Source organism: Pan paniscus, chromosome 5 (genome assembly GCF_029289425.2).
Source record: "Pan paniscus chromosome 5, NHGRI_mPanPan1-v2.0_pri, whole genome shotgun sequence".
Taxonomy (NCBI): Eukaryota; Metazoa; Chordata; class Mammalia; order Primates; family Hominidae; genus Pan; species Pan paniscus.
Window position 1 is genome coordinate 156,658,991 of NC_073254.2, and position 12,057 is coordinate 156,671,047.

General features: G+C 38.6%; 1 protein-coding gene across 6 annotated transcripts in view; it reads right to left on the reverse strand.

The window, feature by feature from the left end:
• MAP3K5 (mitogen-activated protein kinase kinase kinase 5) overlaps positions 1-12,057 on the reverse strand; it is a 266,344-nt gene that overhangs the window by 135,906 nt on the left and 118,381 nt on the right. For all 6 annotated transcript variants that reach the window (XM_055114152.2, XM_034962926.3, XM_063605010.1 and 3 more), the window contains 4 exons: positions 5,463-5,656; positions 4,182-4,350; positions 2,914-3,020; positions 1,102-1,272 (listed from right to left, as the gene is read on the reverse strand). In XM_055114152.2, coding sequence (XP_054970127.1) covers positions 1,102-1,272; positions 2,914-3,020; positions 4,182-4,350; positions 5,463-5,656 — 641 coding nt within the window. The remainder of the gene's footprint in view (positions 1-1,101; positions 1,273-2,913; positions 3,021-4,181; positions 4,351-5,462; positions 5,657-12,057) is intronic.

Sequence of the window (12,057 nt, forward strand, 5' to 3'; positions counted from 1 at the left end):
TTCATATTTTGGTATTTAACTCACTTAGATTTCATTTTTTTGTGCATGGCTTAAAATGGGGATAGAACTTTATTTTATGTTTCCAAGCAGATAAAGAAATTTTCCCAGTATCATTACTACAGATTCCATCTTTTCCTTTACAGCTCATGAAGCTGATTCTGCCATAAATCTAGACTCATGTATATCTTAGTCTGTTCCAGGCTGTCTCTTGTATTCCAGTGCTTTGTTTATCTATGCCTATAGCCATACTGCAATATCTTAATCATTACAGCTTTATAATGAGTCTTGTTAACTGGTGGAGCAAGTCCTTCCACCTTGTCCTTTTCCAGAATTGCTTTGCCTATTCTCAGTCCTTTATTCTTTCAAATAAATTTTGGATTTGGTTTGTCAAATCACATGAAAACCCCGGCTGGGGGGAATTAAAATCTTTAAAATATCAAGCCTTCTCATCTACAAACTCGGTACATTTTTTCCTTTCATTCAGGTCTTTTAAAATGTCTTTATATAAATTTTTCTACAAAATTATATTTTATTATTTATATTACTTATTTAAAATATCTTTTTAAAATTTTATTTCTTAAATTACCTTTTCATCAATTTATCCCAATTTACTATACCATGTTAAATGAATTTCATCAAATTATTTACTAAAGTTATAAACTCTAAGATTGGCCGGTCACGGTGGCTCACGCCTGTAATCCCAGCACTTGAGGAGGCAGAGGCAGTTGGATCACCTGAGGTCAGGAATTCAAGACCAGCCTGGCCAACAGGGCAAAACCCGTCTCTCCTAAAAATGTAAAAATTAGTGGGCGTGGTGGTGGGCACCTGTAATCCCAGTTACTGGAGAGGCTGAGGCAGGAGAATCGCTTGAACCTGGGAGGCAGAGGTTGCAGTGAGCCAAGATCACACGACTGCACTCCAGCCTGGGCAACAGAACAAGACTCCATCTCAAAAATAAAATAAAATAAAATAAAATCTAAGGTTTAGTTCATAATACACAATCTTATGGATTATAATAATACTTTAACACTCTCATTTGCAAATACTTTTTTATGCCATGGATTACTAAGTAAGTAGCTCATTTATATACTATTTACTTACCAAGAAGCTCCATGGTCTCTGCTTTCAGTGTCCGTGAAATTAGAGTCCAAAAACATATCTTTGTAGATTCGACCAACTAGGCAATACATATCTGAAGCAACTTGTCCTTCACTTTGCACCATGGGAATCATAATATCAAGAGCTTTTGCTCTGTCACCAGGGAGATTTCTCCTAAGGCAGAAAACATTGTTGTTTCAATATACATTACAGAAGCAATATAGATCAATTCTTTTTTAAAAACCCTATTTAACATGTTGATTCATATTAGAGAAATTTGCCAGGACAGAAACAATTAGATTTTGAGAGTCCTCTGTAAATCTCTGTCCTAAGCCTAATTTTTTGTTTTATCCCATTGTATGTCTACTAGGTCTAACAAGGATTTCTTTTGAGTTTCTGTGTTAATAATGGTGATGGATTTGTACTTACTCATCCACAATCCTTCCAATTTCCCTGCAGCCTATATGCAGGTTCAAGTTGGTGAAACAAGATTAGAGTTGTAGTCTGTGTCTTTGAATAGGGTAGAGTAAATTAAGCCAAGTAGGGACAAAACCCTGACCTTAGGTTTCAATGGCTTTTGCTCCAAAACTTAGCAAACTCATTCACAGATGATACCAAAAATCAAATCAAACCCAAGAACTGCTTGATTTCTACGTGTGACTAACTGATTATCTAAGGAAGTTGCTTTATGTAGCATGCTTTAAAATAGTATGTGTAGACAGTTCACAAAACCAGATAAAAATTCTATAAGAGTTATCATTCCTTAGACCTTGAAAATATTATGCTAAGTGAAAGAGGTCAGTCACAAGGGACCACATACTGTATGATTCCATTTATATGAAATGTCCAGAATAGGCAAATCTGTAAAGACTGAAAGTAGATTCATGGTTGCCTAGAGTTGGGGGATTTGGGAGGGAAATGGAAGGGGGGCTGCTAATGGGTACAGGGTTTCCTTGTGGAGTGATGAAAATGTTTTAAAATTTATTGTTTTGATGAAATATATTTAGTTTGTTTGTTTGTTTGGAGACAGAGTCTTGCTCTGTTGCCCAGGCTGGAGGGCAGTGGCATGATCTTGGCTCACTGCAACTTCTGCCTCCCAGGTTCAAGCGATTCTCCTGCCTCAGCCTCCCGAGTAGCCGGAACTACAGGCGCACACTGCCACACCTGGCTAATTTTTTTGTATTTTAGTAGAGACGGGGTTTCACCGTGTTGCCCAGGCTGCTCTCGAACTCCTGAGCTCAGGCAATCCGACCACCTTGGCCTCTCAAAATGCTAGGATTGCAGGAGTGAGCCACCACGCCCAGCCTGTGAAATATGTTTCAATAAAGCTATTATAAAAAAGGTATCATTTCTATTCTCAATTACTACTTCAAATCTTCTGTCCAAGAAATTCCTTTTTATCCTTGGTAATAACTATCTAACACTATGTTCACCTAGACATAACCATCCTTACTCTAGTGAAAACTTTTGTGTGAATGACCATCTGGTGTTGAGTGTATTTGCTTAAAGATAACATCATATTCATGTAACTTTTACAATTCTAAAAAATATGAATAGCAAATACAAACTTTGACAGAGCAGAAAACCTGTAAGAATTTAAATATACCAACAGCGTGCGACTTTTTTTTTACTGAAAAATAAATCAGAAAAAAATGAGAATGCATGCTTCCTATATTTCAAGGGGCTGAAGCAGATATGCTAATATTACATTTTAATACAGACTTCTTGCAATGCTGCAGTGAACACATTCTCTGTAAAGAATTGCAGGTTACACAATATGTTAACGCATTCTGGAAGGGAACTTTTTCTTCTTACCTATTCAGTGCAAATGCATAATGAAACTTCACATGGTGATGGGAGGCCAAATCAAAGGTTGGCAGTTTTTCTAAAGTCTCTACCAGCTTCACAATAGAATCATAGTCCTTTCAAATTAGATGAGAATAGCACAGAATTAAACCATTAGGAGAAAATTCTCACAATAACGTGTCTTTTGACAACCAGATATCTGAATTCAAGAAACACATTAAAAAGACACTAGAATCCACAGAACACTCTGAAGAACCTAGAATAAACAGTTTTTGTTGTTTTTCTTCTAAAAGCTTTAGATCGTATATATAAAAACATTAGAAACATACAGTTACCATGTTGAACAAAAACTAAAAAAGCAAAAGAAACAAAAACACCAAGCATGATAGTGCTCTACTGTCTAAATATGGGTGGTTTATTTCTCCATAGAGCCAGATTCCCGGTATGCAGTGTTCTAACAATTTCAGGGAAATAAAAATGTCAAGGACATGAGGCAATGGGTTGAACTTCTGTTACAAGTAGCAACACAGTTTCATGTCACATGAGTAAGCACTCTAGCCACAGGATCCTATGTGCCACAGCCCTCCATGGATGTGAGTCTGTCTTGAGCACATGAAGCCTTTACACAGACCTGAAAGGCTAGGAATGGAAAGGAGAAACCAGTTGTCACTTAAATTTTACTATTAAAACCTAAGAGCAAATCCCTAACTTGGAGAGGATTTTATTCCACTTACCCTATTTTTAAAATTTTAAGACATGTCAATAAAAATGATATAACCTGTTAGTGTGTTTTACATTACATATTTTTAAAGTTATTTCTGTAAGTAATCAATTACATATTTTTTCCTTCAGGCGAGTTAGATTCAGCACTATCAATTTCAAGCAATACAATTTCAAGGGATAAAAGGTATGTCCAGAAAGCTCTAAAAATGTCTGCTATTTGCCAAAACAAAGCTTTCACTGACAGGTGTGCCTGAGGCTAACAGTAGAATAGACTGTGTCCACAGGTTCACTGTGCCAGCAGATTTTTCTTTTTGTTCTTTTGGAGGAAAAAGTCAGGCCTTTACCATACAAGTCTTTCACAATCACTGATGGTTAACTCACATGAGTCTTTTTCATTCATCATAAAATTATAGGATGGAAAGCTTAAGAGAGTCAATAAAAAATTACGTGTAGTAACATGAACTGCTTACCAGCAAACTGAAATTTGAGGTTAATACTCCCTTATCCCTCCAACATGCTACACAACAAAGATTTCACTTTAAACATCTTCTCACCTGGATATCTCTGTAGGAAAGTAACAGATTTATGACAATATCTGCTGTCAAGACTTCGATATTATCTACTCGCTGCCGAATTCTTGCCAACTCAGCTGCCAATTCTTTACCAGTGTATAAATTACGAGCTTTCCTGATGTCATTGAGTATAGATTCCCGGAAGTACTGGCTGGTAAAAACACACACATTTCAAAGAGTTTGACATTAGAAACAATTTCAATGAAAAGCAATAATTTTAATAAAGACATGAATGATATTGCAGCATTAGCTATAAAGCATTTGTAGTTTTCAGTTCATTCAGATGCTTAAATAAATATCTTACATATCTGGCATTATTAAGAAATTTAGAAGCCAATGTATTTCTTTTATTACTCTGCCTTCAGAAAGAATTAAAGGTAAAGGTACTCCATATTAATAAATTTTCCTGCAAAAAACCACTTAAAATGCCAAAACTTTGTTTTCCATTTTACTGTTTCCAGTACAAATTGTTCTAAATAAATTAGATGTACCTATGATTTTTTGTTTGTTTGTTGTTTTTGTTTTTGAGACAGAGTCTCACTCTGTTGCCCAGACTAGAGTATACTGGCATGATCTTGGCTCACTGCAACCTCCATCTCCTGGGTTCAAGCAATTCTCTTGCCTCAGCCTCGTGAGTAGCTGGGATTACAGGTGTGCACCACCACACCTGGCTAATTTTTGTATTTTTGGTAGAGACAGGGTTTCGGCATGTTGGCCAGGCTGGTCTCGAACTCCTGATCTCAAGTGATCTGCCCACCTCGGCCTCCCAAAATGCTGGGATTACAGGCATGAGCCACGGCACTGGCCGTGATGTACCTATGATTTGAACATAATATAACCTTAACTTCCTGACTCAGCCTATCATTTATTAACATAAATAATTGTTCTTCACTGAAAGAACAATTAGAGTTAAGAGTTAATTAAAGTTGAAGTGTTCTTGCCCTTACACTAGAAGTCCCTGGACATTTATCCTGGTATTGTTTCTGTACTTGTTTTGTATATATTTTTAGTTCTACCATCACTATAAAGCAGTTAGTAGACTTTTTAATTTTTTGCTGATTTCAAGTTGTTGTTCTGTTGCTGTTCTGTGAATAAAATGTATTATGTGGCATCTATTTTATCTACTTGGAGGATAATAAACATTTTCCCCCTAGTTCTTAGCTGTATACTGATATCTCAGGAGCACCTGATATCATGCACAAATAAAGATGTAGAATAACACTTTATTATCATCACCAAATGGCATTATTAATTAAACTTTACCTAGAACTTGCTTGTGCCACCTTCAAAAGTTGAATAAAACGATCCACAAGAGGTAAGCAGATGGGTCCAAGAAGCAGCTCGAAGTTCGGTTGCATGAGCTCTGTCAACCCCTTCATGAAGCTGCTGTCACAGCAGTAGACTTTGTTATGTGGAGTTATCATGTAAGGAACAAAGGTGTAGTTCCCAGTGCACATCTGTGGAGAGAGGAGGCATCGGCAAGTGGGGAGCTGGCCTGGAGACACAGCACAGATGGAATCCCACGTCTTACTCATTTTAAATAATTCCAAATGCAAAGGGAAATAGAAAAGCCTCATTATTTATTTATGACCTACGACAATGAAAATTTCCCCAATTCCTTTCACTGCACACTTCAAATAATTAGGACTTACAGATGATACCAAAAGAAGAGTGGAACAGTTTCTATCCATCATTTAAATATTTATTCACCATCTTTCAAGGCTAGGGCACTACGTTATTGCTGTTGGAAAAAGTAGTTTAAAGCATGGCCTTCAGCTTTCAGGGAACTTATAATTTAGTCACAGGGCGCAGCATACACATATGAAAATGCTACAAGCTCACATTTGAAGGGCTTCCTACGTGTAAGGTGATGCCGCAAGTAGATCCCGCTCAAATCCACCCCCCGGGAGGCTGCTCTCTCTCTGTCTCCCCACTACTAAAACTACAGGCCCAGAAGTTATCCTTGATGCTTCCATTCCCTTCCCCTTCCACATCCTATCGAAGTCCCATCTGTCCTGCCTCCAAAATATAATGTCATATCTGTCCATTTCCCTCCATCTTCTCGGCCAACACTTTAGTCCATGCACCAATGGACCTGGCCTGAGCCACTGCCATCAGCTTTAACTGGTCCCCCTGCTTCTACTCTTGTCCTCTAATTTACTCTCCACTCTGCCATCAGAGTGATCTTTCAACACTGTCCCTCAGATCACTTCCCACAGCTGCTTAAAGCCCCATCTCTTGCTCTTGGGAGAAAGAAGAAATTGCAATGCAGTGTACAAGGGCCTGACTACGCAGATCCTGCCCCTCTCTAACCTCAGCCCTGCCACTCTCCCCTCGCCCACTACAACCTGGGCTCACTGACCTTCTCTTGGTTCCTGGATGATGCCCAAGCGAGGATAAACTGGTGCAAACAAAAGCAGAGCAGGGATGAAAGTGCAAAGTGAGTTGGATACCCTGAGTAAGCAAATCTGACTGCAGCTCGAAGCTCAGGGAAGGGAATTAAATGCAAAGTTAAGGATGTTAGACTGTACATTCTGGACAATGCAGAATCATAGACGGATCCACAGCAGGAAAGAAAACACAATCAGCTGAGTGTGATGGCTCATGCCTGTAATCCCAGCACTTTGGGAAGCCAAGGCGGGCAGATTGCTTGAAGCCAGGAGTTCAAGATCAGCCTGGCCAATATGGTGAAACCCCGTCTCTACCAAAAATACAAAAATTATCCAGGTGGGGTGGTGCACGCCCTTAATCCCAGCTACTCAGGAGGCTGAGGTTCGAGAATCACTTGTAGTGAGCTGAGATTGCGCCATTGCACTCCAGCCTGGGTGACAGAGCGAGACTCTGTCAGGAGAACGAAAGAATGAACAAATGAAAGAAGGAGAAAGAGAGACAGAAAGAAGGAAAGAAGAAGGGAGGAAGGAGGGAGGGAGGGAGAAATGTGCATTTTCACAATGCACAATCAAAATGCACAAATCAAAATACACAATCAAAACTGTGCATTTTGGCAGCCTGGGCAGGTAACAAGATGCACTAAAGGGAAGAGATATGAGGTTTGAGGAGATGAGTCATGCTGTGGCATGACCAGGTCGGCAGAGGTGGCGATAGAGAAACAGACACGTGCGTGACTGAAGAAGAAGGAATCAGCTGGATCTGGTAACTGATAACAACCTGAGAAAGGGTAAGGCATCAAAGGCAATTCTGCACTTCTAAGGGCGACTACCTATACAGAGTGGTATCATTAACAGAAAGCAAGAATTCAGAAAGCAGAACCAGACTAAGTTATTTATGAACACATGCCTCTTCAAGACACTTGTATATCAGGTAATTAATCAAAGAATCTGAATTCTAGTTAAAATATGAGAAGAACTTCAAAAGGTTGAGATTTGAATTTGGTGGGATGGGGTGAAATAGTCACTTTTAAAGAGGTTGGGATTGAGGTGGGGCACAACACCTAATGTGAAAATGTCCAAAAGAGAGCTAGAAATATGTGATAGAAACATAAAATAGTTTCAAGCCAAAATACAGACCTGAGAATTATTGGATATGGTAGAATCAAAAGAAGTGGGAGAGACCTCTATGAGAAAAATCACAGAAAAAGGCAGAGGCTGAGAACTAGAAAGAGATACGTGGGACACCCGACTACTGCCGTTATGGGGAACAAAAAAAGTCCAGGTTATCCATTCCTAGCCATATGAGCATACGGAGAATAATACAGCATTTCTCTTACCCTTAGCACTTAAGTAATAAGTACAAACATGTATTCACCATGTGTGTGTGCCAGGGTATGAACAGTCATAAGTCAGTGGGTCACAACCTACAAAGAAGCTGCTGTGGCCTTCATTTTAAGAGTGAGGAGACAGGTAAGGCTTAGAGAGATCGTACAGTTGGTCTGTGACATGTTTGGCACTCCAGCCCAGGGACTCTTTCTCTAGATGGCATGTCCTTCCCACTAGGGGGTTATGCACCCTCCTGAGTGGCCTTTACAGCAGACACACCTGCTCTCTAACCTTCTGTCACTTTCTACGGGAACTCTGTATGAGCCAAATGACTGTTCACAGAAAACAGGCAAGAAATGCCAAATGCCCTTATGACCGGACTTAATTATTTATGACTATGTTATCCTTTAAGGCTGCTTCTCGTATGTCAGGTAATGAAGCAGAAACCAAACCTCACTTCCAGTTAAAGCACAAGAAGAACCTCCAGAGAGTGAGATTTGATTTGAAAATCAAGTATGCTAAATTGTTCCTGTCTCAAGTTCTCCTCCATGGAACAATAATTAGAAGAGGAAACAATAATTGGAAAAGGGAAAGTGAACATGTCCTGCTTCTAAAATGTTACCAAGATCCCACAGCACATCCGCCCAATTTAATCCTTTTACCCAAGCTACTGCTGAAGCAGAAAAGAAAGGCAAGGATACCAAAGAGGCTGCTTTCCAAAGCATCTAAAGCTTCAACTATGAGAATTGTTCTAAAAGAACAACAGAATCAAACACTATTGTAGACAAGCACCGTAACTCAAAATTACAAACGAAAATTATCTGAATCCTCCAAGTCACAAAATGAGAACAAAGAGCCAAAAAGCCAATAAAGCAGAAAAGTGGTATCAGAGTCTTAGCTGCTGGATAAAATTATGTAGCCTCAGAAACCTTGATACAACATGTATTAGTTTATCAGATATTATTATTGAAATACGGGGCAATGGGGAATACTGCACCTGTGTAAAACTAATTCTGGGAGAGAATGACTATCAGATGTCTGGGTGTGTGTTAGGCAGAGGAGAGGTAAAGGGGTAATAATGAGTACGCAAACAGCAGAGAAAAGCAGTTCCTGAAACAAACCCCATGGTATAAGGCTTCAGAGTCTTTGCTGAAAATACCTAAGCATGCTAAGGGTTTTCCCAAGTTCTAGGCTTCAGTGCATTCTTTAGAGTTTCTTTCCTATGTTTCTAAGGCAATCTTTTTTTTTTCAATTTCCCATTGCCAATGTCAGGAAAAAAGGGGGGTGATAAGCTGCAGAAGCCACATGGATACAACTGGGCCTGAGCTAAGAGACAGCCCAGTGAGTATGCAGTGGAGGAAAAGTTGTGTTCTTCAAAAAGATATAATTGCCCAGAAAAGCACTTTTGCAAAATAATGAAAACTAATAGCATGGGAACATTTATTTCCCAAGTTGGCTCACGTGTAACTTAGAAATGTTATTTCTGTATTTTCTGTGTGCAGATTGCCACCAAACCCATAGTTTGAAATAGCTGATAATCCAAAGAAAATAAAAACAACCCCTATGTGATCAAGAACAAATACCTTAAGTGGAACAATTGCCTTTTATTAATAAAGTACTCATTCTAAAATATTTAAACTTGCTTCAAAGACCTTGTTTCCTTAAATTTCAAAACACTGAGGCATGGTCATGAAATAACAACACATGCTATAAAATCCCACAGCTCAAAATCTAGTCTTGTTCTAATTCATTTTGTTGTTGTTGTTGTTTTTAAGACAGAATCTTACTCTGTTGCCTAGGCTGGAGCACAGTGACATGATCTCGGCTCACTGCAGCCTCTGCCTCCTGGGTGCAAGTGATTCTCGTGCCTCAGCCTCCCAAGTAACTGGGATTACAGGCATGCGCCACCACACTTGGCTAATTGTTGTATTTTTAGTAGAGACAGGGTTTCACCATGTTGGCCAGACTGGTCTCAAACTCCTGGCCTCAAATGATCCTCCCACCTCAGCCTCCCAAAGTGCTGGGATTACAGGCATGAGCCACTGCCCTGGCTCCTAATTAATTATTTTCACCGTTTTTTCTTTCTTTTTTTTTAAAAAAAACCTCCAATTCTGGTTTTCAATTTTTAGAAACTACATAAAGGTAAATAGTAGTGTGTGTTGAAAATGAAATGAGCTTCTGAAAGGAAAAGCTCTCAGCATTCAAATGTGTTGATAGAGATGCTCGAAATATTCAACTTTTTATAAGGACATTCAGCACCTGAAACGCAACACCTCTCTCTCAAGTCAGCGGGCAACTTCTTCAAAATGTACAATATTTGGTTCTTTTATCAGCCTGCTTCTCCACAAGTCCAAGCTGGGCTAGGCAGGATGGACTTCTTTCTGCCATTCCAGTCTCAGGGAGTGATACCTTCTCTGAAGGACACTGACATAATGGCTACCCTCTCTTTAGCACATCACCTTACGTTCATTTTCTAATTTGTCTGCTTCTTTGTTCGCTGATTTTCTACCAATTAGACTGTCTACACAACAGTTACACATGTGCTTGTTTGCACTTCCAGCCTCCCCTGTGAGAACCCTGAGGCACCAAGCCCAAAGCCTGGCGTGCAGCGCATGTCCAATAAATATTTGTTTAAAAAAATGTGTGAGATAAATTAAACAGTTTCACACCTTTAACAAATTAAACAGTATTTTAAAACAGTGCATTGAAGCATGAAGCAATAATTGCTCATTTCCTGTTGAGATAGGAAGGATAAGAGTTTATAATGGCAACATTATTTATGCTGAAATATGCCTCTGCCCTGGTTAAATCTTAAGCATAAGTTTCAAAATTACTTCAGAGCTGTATAATCACTACTATAAAAAAAGGCTTAAAATTTCTGATTTAAGGAGAAATTAGCAATTGTATTGTTAATTTTGTCGTCTTAAATCATATCTTGTGCAGGCTTTTATAATATATTGTATATTATCTTCACTCCGAGTTGCAGAGGTACATTCTTTAAGGTTTTTAAATACTGGCTTACTTTCTGAAATAAATGTACAACCATTGGCCACAACCATTGGCCTAACAAGGCTGTTTCCACTTTATATTATAATTCTTCTTCACGCAGCATTTTTAAAGTTTAAAATTTACTTTTCTCATGTTTTCACATTTGTTTAATTCTGTGTGGAGGGTAGGAATTCTGTAGTGTGGTCTCAGAGGCAGAATACAATACTTAGGAACTTAAATCAATCTCTTCAAGTAGAAAATAGATAAAGATATCTATATATCAGTGTATATGTAATTATACTATATTGAGCTAGCTAGCTCTCAATATAAGCTAGCTATCAGTATTGTTATTCCTATACCTTATCATGATTACAGACACTGGAGAGACGATCTAGAAAAGTCTGTCATATCAAGGCTTCACTGAGGTTGGGGAATCACGATTTAGAAAAGGGAAAAGGGAACAGCATATTGGAAAGGATGGCATGAATGTTGCCATGGAAACATACTATAGACACATATACATACACACATATGTGTGTGTATCTGTGTGTGGATATAGGCTGCTTTAGTGCCACTCATAATTCCACAACATTGAATACACTATAAAAGATTTTCTTTTTATTTATTTATTTTTTGAGATGTAGTCTCACTCTGTCACCCAGGCTGGAATGAAGTGGTATGATCTTGGCTCATTGCAACCTCCGCCTCCCGGGTTCAAGTGATTCTCCTGCCTCAGCCTCCTGAATAGCTGGGATTACAGTAGCATGCCACCACACCTGGCTAATTTTTGTATTTTTAGTAGAGATGGGGTTTCACCATGTTGCCCAGGCTGTTCTTGAACTCCTGACCTCAGGTGATCTGCCTGCCTCTGCCTCCCAAAATGCTGGGATTACAGGCATGAGCCATCATACCTGGCCTGAATATACTATGAAACATTTTCTTCCAAAACATAATTATATGCAGAAAAAGACAGGTATCAGTGCCATCTCTCATTATGAAAAATAAAGTTTCACTACAATGAAGTACTTAGATAACCATATTTATATTGATACATCAGAAAATCTAAAGAGGAAAAATAGAGATATAAATTAATAATTTGTGGAGATTTAAAAAATACCAAAGATTAGTTAATGGAAAAGAAAATATTTTTAAAA